The sequence below is a fragment of the Callithrix jacchus genome, chromosome 8 (genome assembly GCF_049354715.1).
Source record: "Callithrix jacchus isolate 240 chromosome 8, calJac240_pri, whole genome shotgun sequence".
Taxonomy (NCBI): Eukaryota; Metazoa; Chordata; class Mammalia; order Primates; family Cebidae; genus Callithrix; species Callithrix jacchus.
The window spans coordinates 138,786,253-138,804,996 of record NC_133509.1 but is presented as its reverse complement, the minus strand read 5'-3'; the positions used below and the strand labels follow the sequence as shown (position 1 = coordinate 138,804,996).

The window sequence follows — 18,744 nt, the reverse complement described above, 5'->3', positions numbered from 1 at the left end:
AGAAAGAGAGAGAGAAAGAAAGAGAGAGAGAAAGACAGAAAGAGAGAAAGAAAGAAAGAGAGAAAGAAAGAGAGAGAGAGAAAGAAAGAAAGAAAGAAAGAAAGAAAGAAAGAAAGAAAGAAAGAAAGAAAGAAAGAAAGAAAGAAAGAAAGAAAGAAAGCTCTGAGAAGCCACTTGGAGTGGAAGAGTGGCTCCTAAGGGACACACCCCAGTCACCATAAATGATCTCTAAACTGGGTTTTAAGGAATTATGAGGCTACTGGACTGCAGTACACTGAGTGCAGCCTGCAAACAAGAGGCCCAGCCTGGACTGCTAGGGGCAAGGAGGATCAGCCCAGCCACCAGCCTCCCTTTTCCACCGCCCCCCACCCCCCAACCGCAGCCCTCTGCCTCTTCTCCAAACAGACAAGTCAGCAGCCACCCAAGACAACCACCTGTCTAGAATGGGCCTGAGCTAAGTCCAGTCAGCTAGAGATAACAGCAAGGTCAGTGGCTGCAGGATGGTATAGAGGAGGCACTGAGAGGAAGCCAGGTCAGGGGACCCACAGGGACCTAAAGCTTGACAGGGAGAGAAAAGGAAGCCTTAAGGCCCATATGCCTGTGCTCCCACACCAAGTCCTCCTGACAGTAGGACTCTCTTTAAAAGGTAAGTAATAAACATTTTTTCAGAGTTTTTAAAAAACCTTTTACAAAACCATCTAGAATATGATTTCTAATTTCTTGGCCCAACTACATGTACATGTAAGTTTCTATATCGAGAAAATATGCTGTTTCACATATTTGTTAATAAATCATGAGCACAGTGAAACTGACAGACCCTTTCATGTAAGTACCAAACTCTTTACCCCCATATCCATCAGTGTAGGGTTTTTTTAATCTACTAACACTTTAACTCTCTTTACCACTGAAAACTAAATAATGTGTAATCAACTCATTATTCTGGCTTGAGTAAAAAAAGAAAGGTCTCAATGTGAATAATCTTCAACGACAGCTTAGTTAAGACTCCAAAAAGGACTGAAATAGCCGAATTCTCTCATTCATTTCATAGTCACTTTAAGCAGTAAGACAACTGATTCCAAATGTCAGGTTCCCTTCATTCAGCATCCACAAGTGAAAATGTGAATATTCTAAGGCAGAAGTTTCCCCACCTGTGGACACGAGAAGGAGAAAAAGAAATGTTTTCCTCCACAAATAAACACCTGAAAACAAAATGCTTTATGGTTTAGAAAGCAAGTGCTTTCCAACAGCAAATCCCTTAGCAGCCCCAACACAGAATAACTGAATATCCCAACCGTCTGGCCTTTTATTAAGCTGTTTCCCACAGACCTTTGCTTAGCACAGCTGGTTTGAGGTCGACCTGACCTAGGAGTAGACTTGTTTAGATTGCACAATTATTCTAAACTCTATGCCATTTTGGCCTAGTTCACACCTTCTTCCTTTTTGTTCAAATAAGATGTAAACTGTATTTATGACTCCCATCAACTTGCAGTTAGCTCACATCTCTCAAATAGTAGTACATGTTCTGTTCTCAAACTTCAATCCACTTTGGTGCTTCCTTTTTTTTTGAGACAAAGTCTTGCTCTGTTGCCCAGGCTGGAGTGCAGTGGTGCAATCTCGGCTCACTGCAACCTCTGCCTCCCAGGTTCAAGCAATTCTCCCGCCTTAGCCTCCCAAGTAGCTGGCATTACAGGCATGCACCACCACGCCTGACTAATTTTTGTATTTTGAGTAAAGACAGGGTTTCCCCATGTGGGCCAGGCTGGTCTCAAACTCCTTGACCTCAGGTGATCCACCCACCTCGGCCTCCCAAAGTGCTGGGATTACAGGTGTGAGCCACTGCGCCCGGCCTCGTGCTACTTCTAACACAGGGACACAGGGATTGTGGATTCATTCATATACTTTTTGTTTTTGTTTTTTGTTTTTTTGAGATGAAATCTCTCTCTGTTGCCCAGACTGGAGTGCAGTGATATGGTCTCGGCTCACTGCAACCTCTGCCTTCTGGGTTCAAGCAATTCTCCTGCCTCAGCCTCCCAAGTAGTTGGGCTTACAGGCGCCCACCACCACACCTGGCTAATTTTTTTTTTGAGACAGAGTTTTGCTCTTGTTGCCCAGGCTGCAGGGCAATGGCATGATATCAGCTTACTGCAACCTCCACCTCCTGGGTTCAAACGATTCTCCTGCCTCCATCTCCCAAGTAGCTGGGACTACAGGAGAGTGCCACCAGGCCCGGCTACTTTTGTATTTTCAATAGAGATGGGTTTTCACCATGTTGGCCATGCCTGTCTCAAACTCCTGACCTCAAGTGATCTGCCCACCTCAGCCTCCAACAGTGCTGGGATTACTGGTGTGAGCCACCGTTGCCCAGCCCTTTTTTTTTTTTTTTTTTTTTTTTGGAAACAGGGTTTCATCTGTCACCCAGGGGCTGGAATGCAGTAGGGCAATCACAGTTAACTGCAGCCTGGACCTCCCAGGCTCAAGCAATTCTCCGACAGCCTCCTGAGTAACTGGGACCACAGACACACACCACTATGCCCAGCTAATTTTTGTATTTTTTGTCAACACGGGGTTTCACCATGTTGCCTATGCTGGTCTTGAACTCCTTGGGCTCAAGCAATCTGCCCACCTTTGCCCCCCACAAAGTGCTGGGATTGCAGGCATGAGCCACTATGCCACTCAGCTTCATTCACATAACTATGGTAACTTATTCAACCAAAAGCAAAGCTCAAAACCCAGCACGTCATTATAGCCAACTATTACTAGACCATTTTCTGCAGCCTGGAGAAAACATGAGAATTTAAGGCAACATAATAATCAAACAGTATCCATACTCCTCTGACCATAAGTGGATGCCCTTCAGTCGGCTTCCTGGCTAGAACTGGTGTACTACAAATGATAATGAATTTTAAGTCATCAGTTTCAAATGTTTCTGCAAAAATACAGTCGGCCTGGCTATGTGTGATGACTCACACCTGTAATCCCAGCACTCTGGAAGGCCAAGGTGGGTGAATCACTTGTAGTCATGAGTTCAAGACCAGCCTGGCCAACATGGCAAAATCCTGTCTCTACCAAAAAATACAAAAAAAATTAGCCTGGCATGGTGGAAGATACCTGTAGTCCCAGCTACTTCGGAGGCTAAAGCACAAGAATTGCTTGAACCTGGGAAGCGGAGGTTGCAATGAACTGAGATCGTGCCACTGCACTCCACCCTGGGCGACAGAGTGAGACTCCATCTCAAAATAAATAAATTAAATAAATACAGTCAGCCCTCCGTATCCAGATTCTACATTTGCAGATTCAACCTGCTGAAAATCAAAAATATTTTTAAAAAATAAAAATTTAAAAATAGAGCATAACTATTGACATGGCACTGACATTATATTCAGTATTGCAGGTAAGCTAGAGGTGACAGAGCACATGGGAAGATGTGCATAGGTTACATACAAATACTTTTCTATGTCATTTCATTTAAGGCACTTGAGGATCCTCAGATTTTAGTATCGGTCAGGGGTCCCAGAATCCCCTACAGATACCAAGGGACTGTAGAGAGAAACAAAACTAAGCAATAAATCTTAACCCTAAATACATCTGTTACTCATGAAATCAAATTTACCTTCACAAAACGTGAATTTGTTCTTAAGAGTTTGCGGACTACCAACAGCAGGAAATCCATTTCTTCGGTTCGTTCATGTACCTACAAAACAAAAAAAGGAGGTAACCCCCACATGGGATCAGGCAACACACATTTCACTGCTGACAGAAAGGCTCCCTAGGGGCCTGAGGACTTAACCAGTTCTCTCTGCTAAATGCAGTTCCTCAGAGGGCTGGAAAAGGTGGGTATCACTCCTAGTTAAGAGAAAGCAAGAGCATCAGCTAACAGACCACAGACCACCCACATAGTCATGGTCCCCAGTGTTTCTCCTTAGGGCCCCCTGGAAGAGGGCAGGGTAATGTTTGGCACCCTCATCCTTGCTCATTTACCACCAACCGTGCCCCAGGTCACTGTGACAACCAGAAACCTCTCCATCCACGTCAAACACAGAGAACCACTGGGCCAGCCTCCCATGGCCCCTGCCACACCCCCTGCCAGGCCTTCAGATACCCTGTCATCTGAGCAAGCAAACACAAAAACGAAGATGTGCCAGTCTAACACTGACCAGGAGCCACCTGAACCCTACAGGACGCATTCCATGATGTGCATAACTGCAGTTCACAAGGGTGGGCAAGGGCTGGTCCTGGAAAAGCTGGGTCAGTCACAAACAGGTAAAGCAGAGCAAGCTTGGAACCCAAGATAAGTTGCACTGACACTTGGGGACAGCAGTCAGAGAAGCAGCACCTCAGACAGACCTTGCAGCCCTCCTCAGATGGAAACCTCACAGTCAGAGTAACCCTAGGAACCCACAGCCCCCACTCCAGAATCAGCTAGCACCCAAGGGCTAGGTGGCCTGCTGCTAATTTTCTAAAGAAGCCAGTTACTCTAGAACTTAGGAAACATCAATGTACAAGGGAACAGTAAGATTCTATTCTGAGGACAGGGGGATCCAAGCTGGCTGAATAGGAACAGCTCTGGAATGCAGTTCCCAGTGAGAACAATGCAGAGGATGAGTGATCACCGATTTCCAAATGAGTTATTACTGCCCACAGACCAGTAGATTCCCGAGCTGAAAAGCGCCAAGAGTTTCCAGCACAGCTGTTTCAGCTGCGGGTCTCCACACACACACACACACAAAAATCACACAAATCTTGGTGGCCACTTCAACTGGTACCTGGAACACCTGGGAGACAGAGCCGCCCATTTAACTGAAAAAAAAAAGGGGGGCTGAAACAAGGAGCCAGGTGATCTGGCTCGGCGGGTCCCACACCCACAAAGACCAGCAATCTGAAACGCTCTGGATTGAGAGTTTTACAGCAGGTGCAGTTCGACCCAGGACAGTCCAGCTCTGTGTGGGGAAGGGCATCCACCATTACCGAGGCAGTCCGCCATTACCGAGGCAGTCCACCACTACCAATGCAGATACCATTACCAAGGCAGTTCTAACTATACCTCTATAAACAAAACCACAAGGAAGTTCTACCAGCAGCTGGGAGAGCCCACAGCAGCTCAGCAACACCTCTTCTGGAAGACTGTGACTAGGCTACCTCCTTGCTGAGCAGAGCATCTCTGAAAAAGGCAGCAGCACATCAAGAACTTATAAATAAAGCCCCACCTTCCTGAGACAGAGCACCCAGGCAAAAAGGCAGTTATGAGTTCTGCTGTAGCAGACTTAAACATACCCGCCCAGCAGCTCTGAACAGAACAGCAGAGCTCACAGCTCAGCACTTGAGCTCCTATAAGGGACAGACTGTCTCCTCAAACAGCTCCCCAACTCCTGTATATCCAAAGAGACACCTCATAAAGGAGAGGTGACATCTGGCGGATATCCTTCTGGGACGAAGATAACAGAAGAAGAAACTGGCAGCAACACTTACTGTTCTGCAGATGCTGCAGGTGATCCCCAGGAAAGCAGAATCTGGATGGACCCCTAGCAGTCCTACAGCAGAGGAGCCTGACTATTAGAAGGAAAACTAAAAAACAGAAAGAAATAACTTCAACGTCAACAAAAAGGACGTCCACTCAGAGACCCAATCCAAAAGTCACCAACTACAAAGACCACAGGTAAATAAATCCACAAAGATGGAAAGAAACCAGTGCAAAAAGGATGAAAACACCCAAAACCAGAATGCCTCTCCTCCTCTAAGGGATTACAACTCCTCACCAGCAAGGGAACAAAGCTGGATGGAGAATGAGTCTGATGAATTGACAGAAACAGGCTTCAGAAGGTGAGTAATAAACTTCGCTGAGCTCGAAGAACATGTTCTAACCCAATGCAAAGAAACTAAGAACGTTGAAAAAAGATTTGATGAAATGCTGATGAGAATAAACAGCTTAGAGAAGAATATAAATGACTTAATGGAACTGAAAAACACAACACGAGAACTTCACAAAGCATACACAACTTTCAATAGCTGAATCGACCAAGCAGAAGAAACAATATCAGAGATTGAAGATCAACTCAATGTAATAAAATGAGAAAGCAGGATTAGAGAAAAAAAGAGGGAAAAGAAATGAACAAAGCCTCTAAGAAATATAAGATTATGTGAAAAGACCTAATCTACATTTGACAGGTGTACCTGAATGTGACAGAGAATGAATCCAAGCTGGAAAACACTCTTCAGGATATTATCCAGGAGAATTTCCCGAAACTAGCAAGGCAGGCCAATATTCAAGTCCAGGAAATACTGAGAACACCACAAAGATATTCCTCAAGAAGAGCAACCCCAAGACACATAATTGTCAGATTCACCAGGGTTGAAATGAAGGAAAAAATACTAAGGGCAGCCAGAGAGAAAGGTCAGGTTACCCACAAAAGGAAGCACATCAGACTCACAGCAGATCTCTTGGTAGAAACCCTACAATCCAGGAGAGAGTGGGGTCAATATTCAACATCCTTAAAGAAAAGAACCTTCAACCTAGAATTTCATATCCAGCCAAACTAAGCTTCATTAGCGAAGGAGAAATAAAATCCTTTACGATCAAGCAATTGCTGAGAGATTTTGTCACCACCAGGCCTGCCTTACAAAAGTTCCTGAAAGAAGCACTAAAAATTGAAAAAAACAACCAGTATCAGCCACTCCAAAAATGTACCAAATGGTAAAGAGCATTGACACAATGAAGAAACTATGTCAACTAATGGGCAAAACAACCAACTAGCATCAAAATGGCAGGACCAAATTCACACATAACAATATTAACCTTAAATGTAAATGGGCTAAATGCCCCAATCGAAAGACACAGACTGGCAGATTGGATTAAAAAGTCAAAACCCAACAGTGTGCTGTATCCAGGAAACCCATCTCACATGCAAAGACACATATAGGCTCAAAATAAAGAAATGGAGGGAGATTTACCAAGCAAATGGAGAGCAAAAAAAAAAAGGAGTTGCAATTCTCATCTCTGATAAAATAGACTTTAAACCAACGAAGATCAAAAGAGACAAAGAAGGGCGTTACATAATGGTGAAAGGATCAATGCAACAAGAAGAGTTAACGATTCTAAATTAATATGCACCCAATACAGGAGCACCCAAATACATAAAGCAAGTTCTTAATGACCTACAAAGTGAATCAGACTCCCACACAATAATAGTGGGAGACTTTTAACACTCCACTGTCAATATTAGACAGATCAAGGAGACAGAAATTTAACAAGGATATCCAGGACTTGAACTCAGATCTGAACGGAGCAAACCTAATAGATATCTACAGAACTCCCAACCCAAATTCACAGAAGACACATTCTTATCAGAACCACATCACACCTACTCTAAAATTGATCACATAATTCGAAGTAAATCACTCCTCAGTAATGCAAAAGAATGGAAATCACAACAAAGGGTCTCTCAGACCACAGTGCTATCAAATTAGAACTCAGGATTAAGAATCTAACTCAGAACCTCACAACTTCATGGCAACTGAACAACTGGCTCTTGAATGTTGACTGGATAAACAATGAAATGAAGGCAGAAATAAAGATGTTCTTCAAAACCAACAAGAATGAAGATACAACGTACAAGAATCTCTGGGACATATTTAAAGCAGTGTCTAGAGGGAAATTTATAGCAACAAATGCCTACATGAGAAGCAAGGAAAGATTTAAAATCAACACCCTATCATCAGAATTGAAAGAGCTAGAGAAGCAACATCAAAAGACTCAAAAGATAGCAGAAGTCAAGAAATAACTAAGATCAGAGCAGAACTGAAGGAGATAGACACAAAAACAAAGCCCTTCAAAAAATTAATATATCCAGGAACTAGTTTTTTGAAAAGATCAACAAAATAGACAGACTGCTAGCCAGATTAATAAAAAAGAAAACAGAGAATCAAATAGATGAAATAAAAAACGATAAAGGGGATATCACCACAGATTCCACAGAAATACCAACTACCATCAGAGATTACTACAAACAACTCTATGCATATAAACCAGTAAACCTGGAAGAAATGGATAAATTCCTGGACACTTGCACCCTCCCAAGTCTAAACAAGAAAGAAGCCGAAACCTTGAATAGACCAATACCAAGGGCTGAAGTTGAGGGAGCAATTAATAGCCCACCAACCAAAAAAAACCCAGGTCTAGATGGGTTCACAGCCAAATTCTACCAGACATACAAAGAGGAGCTGGTACCACTCCTTCTGAAACTATTCCAAACAATACAAAAAGAGGGAATCCTTCCCAAATCATTTTATGAGACCAACATCATCCTGTTATCAAAACCCGGCAGAGACTCAGCAAAAAAGAAAACTTCAGGCCAATATCCATGATGAATATCAATGCAAAAATCTTCAATAAAATACTGGCAAACTGATTGCAACAGCACATCAAAAAGTTTATCCACCATGATCAAGGAGGCTTCATCCCAGGGATGCAAGGCTGGTTCAACATATGCAAGTCTATAAATGTAATCCATCACATAAACAGATCCAAAGACAAAAACCACATGATTATCTCAAGAGATGCAGAGAAGGCCTTCGACAAAATTCAACAGTCCTTTATGCTAAAAACTCTCAATACACTAGCTATCAATGGAACATATCTCAAAATAATAAAAGCTATCTACAACAAGCCCACAGCCAATATCATACTGATGGGCAAAAACTGGAAGCATTCCCTTGAAATCTGGCACTAAACAAGGATCTCCTCTCTCACCACTCCTATTCAATATAGTACTGGAAGTTCTAGCCAGAGCAATCAGGCATGAAAAAGATATAAAGGGATGTGCAGAAAGCAGAAACTGGACCCCTTCCTGACAACTTACACTAAAATTAACTCCGGATGGATTAAAGACTTAAACATAAGACCTGGCACCATAAAAACCTTAGAAGAAAACCTAGGCAAAACCATTCAGGACATAGGCGTAGGCAAGGACTCCACGACTAAAACACCAAAAGCATTGGCAACAAAAGCCAAAATAGACAAATGGGACCTAATTAAACTCCACAGCTTCTGTACAGCAAAAGAAACTATCATTAGAGTGAACCGGCAACCAACAGAATGGGAAAAAAATTTTGCAGTTTATCCATCTGACAAAGGGCTGATATCCAGAATCTACAGAGAACTAAAACAGATTTACAAGAAAAAAACAAACCCATTCAAAAGTGGTCAAAGTACATGAACAGACACTTTTCAAAAGAAGACATGTATGAGGCCAAAAAACATATGCCAAAATGCTCATCATCACTGGTCATTAGAGAAATGCAAATCAAAACCACATTGAGATACCATCTCACGCCAGTCAGAATGGCGATCATTAAAAAATCTGGAGACAACAGATGCTGGAGAGGATGTGGAGAAATAGGAACACTTTTACACCGTTTGTGGGAGTGTAAATTGGTTCAACCATTGTGGAAGACTGTGTGGCAATTCCTCAAGGACCTAGAAAAAGAAATTCCATTTGACCCAGTGGTCCCATTACTGGGTATATATCCAAAGGACTATAAATGGTTCTATTATAAAGACACATGCACATGAATGTTCACTGCAGCACTATTTACAATAGCAAAGACCTGGAACCAACTCAAATGCCCATCGATAATAGACTGGACAGGGAAAATGTGGCACATATACACCATGGAATACTATGCAGCCAAAAAAAAACAATGAATTCATGTCCATTGTAGGGACATGGATGAATCTGGAAACCATCATTCCCAGCAAACTGAAAATCAAACACCACATGTTCTCACTCATAGGCGGGTGTTGAACAATGAGAACACATGGACACAGGGAGGGGAGCATCACACACTGGGGTCTGTTGTGGGGGAATAGTGGAGGGACAGCGGGGGGTAGGGTGGTTGGGGAGGGATAACATGGGGAGAAATGCCAGATATAGGTGAAGGGGGAATAGAGGCAGCAAACCACATTGCCACGTATGTACTTATGCAACAATCCTGCATGATCTGCACATGTATCCCAGAACCTAAGGTACAATAAATACATATATATATATATTTATATGTATATATATCTCAGCCAAAGTGGAGAGACAATTACTAAGTTTCAAAGAGGGAGTTCTCCTCTCCTCAGTATAAGAGGCCTGAAGATTTATTCTGTAAGTAATTCTATTGCAGACCCTACTATCTTCTGAACTTCCCACTGAAAGAGATGTCTAGAGAAGCACCATAGAGAAAAAAAATCAGTAGTTGAAAGGGATTTAACACCATCATAAATCTCATGCTGTCACCCGACTTCAGAACACTTCCTCTGCACAAACGTCCTCTCTTTTACTTGAGAAAAAAAAAATCAAGGCTATGATCAGCAAAGAGCCCCGAAAGGGAGCTCTCCTCAGCTTGTAGCAGCCTCTCCTGAGTTCACAGGCCCTCTGCCCCACGGGATGCTGGCTCCAGGATCCCTGCACCAGCCTTTCTCTGTAACACATAAACATGCACACATCAGCAGATCTTATAACCTCAGCCCCTTAGGAGGCACCTTCTCCATAGCAGTACTCAAAAAAATGTTTGTTGAATGAATGATTTGCCTAAAGCCTGTTTATTCTTAAGAGCTGAGAAGCTAAACACATTATTCCATTCTAAACTGGCTGGCCATCTTCAACTTTTGTTCTTACATTTATTTTGAAATTCAAATAATCCCATATAATGCAAACGATATTACACGTAAACCTAAAACTTCGGGTAGCTGAATCCAATCCATTCATTTATAAAGCAAATAATCATCAAAGCATGTACTAGATGCTGACACTCACTGCACTCGACAGTGGCAGAGCAGGAAGCTGTTGTAATGGCGCGATGGTCTTCTGTTGGTTACCACTCCCTGGCAGGGCAAGCTCTTGCAGAGAGGAACTAACTTTTGCTCAGCTATTATGGCAGAGCTTGAGAAAAGGATATAATCAATAACACAGTATTGATGGATTTATCTGTGTCATTCAAGTATGTGTGTGCAAAGAAGGCCATGCAGACAGAGAAATTGTCAGATACACAGAAAAGAAATACAGGCACTAGCAACACAGGCGCTAAACTACCCAGGGATGAACCCAACATCATCACTGGTTACTTGTGGCCTGAGCGCTGAACTTCCTTAAACTTTAGTTTCCTCTTATGTAAAGTAGGCTCAATTATACTAAAAAGCCCAATGAATAACTATTATAGCCTCCATAATGCCAACTTCTGGCAAATTATCTATTAAATCTCAATTTGATCTCTACCTGTTATAAAGCCACTCAAAAACTGCCGTTAAGTCATAAGGAAAAATTCTGAACCACATTATACATCACTCTGCTTTGTAAGAAACAGTACATCATTTTCACCTTCTCCTACTCTCCCACCAAATGACCTACCGTAACTCAAAGCCAAGTGCCTGTACATAAGATCACAAACGCGCTGACTCAGTGTTACCTGGAGCACATGTTACATCACTCTGCTTTGTAAGAAACAGTACATCATTTTCACCTTCTCCTACTCTCCCACCAAATGACCTACCGTAACTCAAAGCCAAGTGCCTGTACATAAGATCACAAACGCGCTGACTCAGTGTTACCTGGAGCACATGTTACATCACTCTGCTTTGTAAGAAACAGTACATCATTTTCACCTTCTCCTACTCTCCCACCAAATGACCTACCGTAACTCAAAGCCAAGTGCCTGTACATAAGATCACAAACGCGCTGACTCAGTGTTACCTGGAGCACATGTTGTATTATTCGTTATCACACACATCAAAATAGAGTGGGAAGACACTATTCTAAACAGTTGACCAGGCTGGGTTCGGTGGCTCACACCTGTAATCCCAGCACTTTGGGAGGCTGAGGTGGGTGAATCACAAGGTCAGGAGTTCAAGTCCAGCCTGGTTAATATGATTAAACCCCGTCACTACTAAAAATACAAAAATTAGCTGGGCATGGTGGCAGGCACCTGTAGTCCTAGCAACTCGGGAGGCTGAGGCAGGAGAATCACTTGAACCCAAGAAGCAGAGGGGTTCAAGTGAGCTGAGATCACACCGCTGCACTCCAGCCTGGGCTACAGAGAGAGACTCTGTCTCAAAAAAAAACAGTTGCCCACATGGGTTTGTCTTTTTGGTGGTGGTGGTTCTTTTGAGACAGAGTCAGTGTGGCAAAATCTCAGCTCGCTACAACCTCCACTTTCCAGATTCAAGTTAGTCTCCCGCCTCAGCCTCCCAGGAAGCTGGGACTACAGGCACGTGCCAGCACATCCAGCTAATCCGATTTTTGTATTTTTAGTAGAGATGGGGTTACCATGTTGGCCAGGCTGGTCTCAAACTCCTGACCTGAAGTGATCCCCCCGCCTCGGCCTCCCAGAGTACTGGGATTACAGGTATAAGCCAGTTACCCAAATGGTTTGACTTCAGACTCTATTAAACATCTACCCTCATCTCACAACCTCTCGCAAATCTTATTTATTTGTTAATGTCTCTAATTCCTCTAGAAATAAGTCAAGCTTCTCAGACACAATTACTGATAAGGTTTAAAACACAAGAGTTTGAGGAAGAACCATATCCAAAGTTCCTGGTAAAGTACTTCAAACACAACATTCCCCACGAAAATACTCACGTTCAAAATATCAAAATCAAAAAAATATTCCGTCCTTACTGCGAAAAGTCTAGAAAGTAAAGGGGAAGGAAAAAGTTTAAAAAGCTGAGACAGGCACGAAGACAGGGTTCACAATACTTTATGAGAGATTTTTTGAGAGAGGTAAATATGACCTTTACAAGAACATGACATTACTTACTTCATCAATGATTATATGTGTGAATTCCATCAAACTCTTGGCACTGACTATTTTCTGAAGCAGGACTCCAGTTGTCATATAAATTAGCCTGGTGTCCTCTGTTGCTATTTTCTCTAGCCCTACCTAAAATTGGAGAAGGAAAAAAAGTTATGTCCATTTTATTAATAAAGGTAAGAAAGGGAATTAAAAATTATGGTATTTCAAAAGATACCCAGGCTCCAAATTAAAAGTGATGTCCTCAAGTCAATTACTTTCTTCTTTTTTGGGGGGTGGGGGGACAGGAGTTGACTTACCTAATCAAACTGCCTATAACATTATTATGTTAAAACAACTGTGCATCAAGATATCTTCTAGATTACAAAGATATAATTAAAAATATAAAATTATAAAAGCCATAAGCATGAGAATTCTGCTTTCCTATTCAACTGGAAAGAAATTAAAATTTATTTTCAAGAAATTATTTTTTTTTTTGAGACAGTCTCACTTTGTCACCGAAACTGCACTGCAGTGGCGTAATCTCAGCTCACTGCACTCTCTGCCTCCCAGGTTCAAGCAATTCTCAGACCTCAGCCTCCCAAGTAGCTGGAATCATAGGTGGGCACCATCACACCTGGCTAATTTTTGTATTTTTAGTAGAGACAGGGTTTCACCATCTCGGCCAGGCTGGTCTTGAACCCCTGACCTCATGACCCACCCACCTCGGCCTCCCAAAGTGCTGGGATTACAGGCGTGAGCCACCCTGCCTGGTCTTATTTTCAACAAATCCTGTCTCACTGTTTTTTACAATTATGCCACAGTTCTCTTCTATAAGCAATTGGTTTTTTTTGTTTTTTTTTTTTTTTTTAAGATGAGATGGAGTCTCACTCTGTCACCCAGGCTGGAGTGCAGCGACACAATCTCGACTCACTGCAACTTCCGCCCCGCAGGTTCAAATGATTCTCCTGCCTCAGCCTCCCAAGTGGCTGGAACTAAGGCATGTACCACAATGCCCAGCTAATTTTTGTATCTTTAGTAAAGATGAAGTTTCACCATGTTGGCCAGGCTGATCTCGAACTTTCGACCTCAGGTGATCCACCCTTTTGGCCTCCCATAGTACTGGGATTACAGGTGTGAGTCACTGCTAATTTCCAGCAGAAAATGGGCACATACTATCAACTTACATGGAAAAAATTTAACAAAATTAAGGAATAGAGAGATGGCTGGCTCTCTTAGTCCCTTCCTCCTTCCCTCCCAGTCTCACCTGGTAGCCCACCAGACCCCCGAGGGTCCAGGCACGCTCTTTACTGATCCACCTGGCGATGCTGCTTGCCCCAATCTTCCGGGGCTGAGTAACCACAATGCTGCAGTAGGCGGAGCGCTGAACGTAGTGGTCCAAGATAAACTGCGGGAGCTGAGTGCTTTTACCGCTTCCCGTAGCCCCATGTATAATCACCACAGAATTACTTTCTATCAAAGACAAAACCTAGAAATTTAAAGAACTCTTTCAAAATCAGCACAAAATTAACAGCAATGTAAAGTATCACCTATGTTAGTAAGTCTTCCAGGATTTATTTTTCTTTCATCGTATTTGTTTGTTTATTGAGACAGAGTCTCACGCTGCTGCCCAGGCTGGAATGCAGCGACGCAATCTCAGCTCACTGCAACCTCCGTCTCCTGAGTTCAAGCAATTCTCACGCCAAGGCCTCTTGGGACTACAGGCACGCACCACCACACCTGGCTGACTTGTCTATTTTTGGTAGAGAGAGGTTTCACCATGTTGGCCTGGCTAGTCGCGAACTCCTAACTTCAAGTGATGCACCCACCTCAGCCTCCCAAATTGCTGGAATTACAAGTGTAAGCCACTGCACCGGGCTTTAAAGTTATTAATTAACCACTCTAAACGTAACACAAGAGAGCAAGAAGGCAACCAACGGCTGCCAGACTTAAATGCCGCTCTACCACCTATTTAACAGTGATTAGTGGCCGGGCGCAATGGCTCACACCTATAATCCCAGCACTCCGGGAGGCCAAGGAGGGAGGATCACAAGGTCAAGAGATCAATACCACCCTGGCCAACATGGCGAAACCCCATCTCTACTAAACCTACAAAAATTAGCTGGGTGTGGTGGCACGCGCCTTTAGTCTCAGTTACTCGGGAGACCGAGGCAGGAGAATCGGGAAGTAGAGGTTGCAGTGATCCAAGACCACGCTACTGCACTCCAGCCTGGTGACAGAGCAAGACTCCGCCTCAAAACAAACAAACAAAAACAGTAATTAGTGATAGCTATGGAAAAACCAGGGCAGGTTAACTCCAGCTTCCTGGGTCTCAATTGCTTCTGTAAAAATGAAAATGTAAAATTGGGTTTCTATGGCTCTTACAGAGTTTCTATGATTTTAACATTTTGTAATGAATCTGCATGTAATTCTACTGAACATGAAAAAAGAGCTGATACTGGCCGGGCACGGTGGCTCAGGCCTGTAATCCCAGCACTTTGGGAGGCTGAGGCGGGTGGATCACGAGGTCAAGAGATCGAGACCATCCTGGTCAACATGGTGAAACCCCGTCTCTACTAAAAATACAAAAAATTAGCTGGGCATGGTGGCACGTGCCTGTAATCCCAGCTACTCAGGAGGCTGAGGCAGAAGAATTGCCTGAACCCAAGTGGCGGAGGCTGAAGTGAGCCGAGATCACGCCATTGCACTCCAGCCTGGGTAACAAGAGCAAAACTCCGTCTCCAAAAAAGAAAAAAAAAAAAGAGCTGATACTACATTCAAGTGGTTTTAAAATGTCATCTTGGTCAGGCGCAGCGGCTCACGTCTGTAATCCCAGCACTTTGGGAGGCTGAGGTGGGCGGATCATCTGAGGTCAGGAGTTAAGAGACCAGCCTGACCAACATGGAGAAACTCTGTCTCTACTAAAAATACAAAATTAGCCAGGCATGGTGGCGAATTCCTATAATCCCAGTTACCCGGGAGGCTGAGGCAGGAGAATCGCTTGAACCTGGGAGGCAGAGGTTATAGTGAGCCAAGATTACACCATTGCACTCCAGCCTGGGCAACAGGAGCGAAAACTCCATCTCAAAAAAAATGTCATCTTACATTCTTCAGACATATTTTTATTTATTAAATATCTGTTTGTTCATTTTTAGACAAGGCTCTAGCTCTGTCACCCAGGCTGGAGAGCAGTGGAACAATCATGGCTCATGGCAGCTTTGACCTCCTAAATTCAAGCCATCCTGCCACTTCAGCATCCCAAGCCAGGACCACAGGCATGTGCCATCACATTCTGCTAATTTTTAGGGGGTACTTTTTTGTAGAGATGAGGTCTTGCTATGTTGTCCAGGCTGGTCTGGAACTCCTGGCCTTAAGTGATCCTCCTGCCTCCAGACACATTTTAAAACAAATAACTTTCACTTTTCCACTTACAGATTATATGCAGCATTTTTAAAACTCCACTCAAATTCCTCCTCCAGGACTCCCCCACCTCCACTCTAAACTTATTTAAGCTCTTATCCTTCTAACAACTGATATAGTCAGAGAATACAAATTAATTTGAAAACCTGCCTCTAATTTTTAGTTGCGTGATTTACTCTAAAGCAAAGTAAAAATGAAATTTGAAACGTTTCTAGTTTCGTCTCTAACTGCTTTTTCTACGAGTACAGCTAATTAAGGTCTCAATCCACTTACTTCTAACCATGCTAAGCAACATGCCAGTAATTAGGAACTCAGTCATTGCACGGCCGCATCCACCAGGCACTGTTCAGATAACAGTGTGTCAGTGACTGATCACACTAATCGACAGGTAGCGAAAGGGACAGCACTGTAAAGAAAACTCAATGGAAATGCTAGGGTATGTCGTTTGCTTCATAAAAACACTTAGCAGTTTTTATGTTTAAGAATTTAAACATTTCTTTAAACAAGAAGCTCTCGTGGGGAAGACAGTGTTTAATTACAGATATTCTGAGGAAGGAAGACTAGATAACTACATGTTAGGAGATGTACTCGGGTGAAGACAAAATAAATTAAAGCACAGATCTAAAGAAAAACCATCGATACGGTCACTCCACAAAATCATCTCCAGGTAGCCCTGAGCACACCCTCCCCACATCTACCACAGAGCCCTGCATACCACAGAAGTGTTCACCTTAGAAACCAAAGGTATTGGGCCTCAGACATGTATTCAAACAGCAAAATTATAGTATAACAAAAGCAATTTTACCTCTTCCTTACATCGATTTATAGGCAAATCAGGATATTTATAAGTTGTCCCTGGGATACATGTCGCATTGCTTAGTTTAGCCAAAGATGAGCTTGGACCTAGATTAAGACAAAACAAACAAATACAATACTATTTCTTATCTGGAAAAAGATAAATAACTCTTTGTTCTACTTAACCTATATATACAGCATACACACACACACAGACTCAAATACAATAAATACATTTTCTATAAGCTAAAACTGCCATGGGGGAAATAGCAAAGACATGGAACAATCAATACCCATCAACAGTGGATTGGATAAAGAAAACATATACACCATGGAACACTATGCAGCCTTAAAGAAGAAGGAAATCACGTCCTTTGCAGCAAGCAACATGGATGCAGCTGGAGGCGACCATCCTAAGCAACTTAACACAGAAACAGAAAACCAAGTATCACATGTTCTCACAAGGGAGCTAAACCCTGGGTACACACGAACACAAAGATGGGAACAACAGGCACTAGGGACTCCAAGAGGAAGAGGGAGAGAGGGGCAAGGGCTGAAAAACGTCCTACTGGGTACTATGTTCACTGTATAGGTGATGGAATCAACAGAAGCCAAACCTCACCATCGCCCAATATATCCCGTAACAAACCTGTACGTGTGCTCCCTGAATCTAAAATAAAAATTTTAATTTCTTAAGAAAGGAACTTCTTTAGTAGCTCACTATCAACTATCAATCTTGTATAAAAGCCAACTGAGAACATTCCTATCCCTCTATCACAGCCACCAACAGGGCAAGCTCAGCACTACCTTCTAAGACAAGAGGCCTGGAAAACATGCACTCATCACTGATTCAATGATACCAAAACAGTTAAAGAGAAAACCTTTCCTTGAAATTTCAACAGAAGGCACCAACTGAAGTGTGCATTCCCTGCGACTACAATAAATCAAACAACCTATGAAATGCAGGCATCAGGAAAAGGGGCAGCCTGCCGCTGCTCAGGCTGCATGATGCACTTCTCTACCCTCTTGTAATCCTATGCCCTGCTCTCTTCTGCACTGCAAGTTCTAGACCTCTGGTCACCACTTGACAAACTGAGAAATCAAAACCCACAGAAGACAAACTTTTGCTGGAAAATAATTTTTACTTCCAAAATAAACTCTTGGCCAAATTTAGCACCACACTCATTCCGCAGCCCCCACCCCCACCGCACGACTCACCTTCCCTTCCTTTCAGCCCCTTGTTTCTGTCCCAGCATCTCCTGCTCTGTGTCACCCTTGGCCTTTCCTAATAAAACACACAACCAAACTTCTCTCTTGATTTCCTACATCTTTTCCCTACGTAGATTTCCACTTTCATAATTGGTCTAATAATATCTATTTAAAATGATGCTATTTTCCCATATTTGAATGAAAGTATGTGGTCCCAGTTCTCAGTTAGATAAACAGAGGAGCCAGATCTGTCATACTCTCTCAAAGCAAAAATAGCTTCTTTGTGAGCAGCAGTGTTCTTCCTGGGACATTAATGGCCCCTACCTCGGGGAAGCCGAGTCCTGCCTAGATGGCTTTTTAATCTCCTAATCAACCTCACTAGTGACTGCCAAGTTCACTAAAACAGGGATTTTCTTTCCATCATCACATCTCACTTTTCCTTCCATTACTCTTCTCAGTGCTGCGGTAATCACTGATGCCTCCTTGTTTTCCAGTTAGTACACCTAGGCCTTCTTCAACATAGTGAACGAGAGGGAAGAGAATCCTCATGAC

The 18,744-nt window shown here is 42.9% G+C and overlaps 1 protein-coding gene across 6 annotated transcripts in view; it reads right to left on the bottom strand.

Annotated features, from left to right (window-relative positions):
• TDRD9 (tudor domain containing 9) overlaps positions 1-18,744 on the bottom strand; it is a 140,444-nt gene that overhangs the window by 83,657 nt on the left and 38,043 nt on the right. For 2 of the 6 annotated variants that reach the window (XM_035261663.3, XM_035261664.3), the window contains exons 3-6: positions 16,994-17,091; positions 14,036-14,257; positions 12,796-12,918; positions 3,611-3,691 (exon numbers count right to left, since the gene is read on the bottom strand). In XM_035261663.3, the coding sequence (XP_035117554.1) occupies positions 3,611-3,691; positions 12,796-12,918; positions 14,036-14,257; positions 16,994-17,091 (524 nt within the window). Of the gene's footprint in view, positions 1-3,610; positions 3,692-12,795; positions 12,919-14,035; positions 14,258-16,461; positions 16,595-16,993; positions 17,092-18,744 lie in introns of those variants that run through there. The other 4 variants (XM_078335877.1, XM_035261668.3, XM_078335876.1 and 1 more) reach the window with 3 other exon arrangements.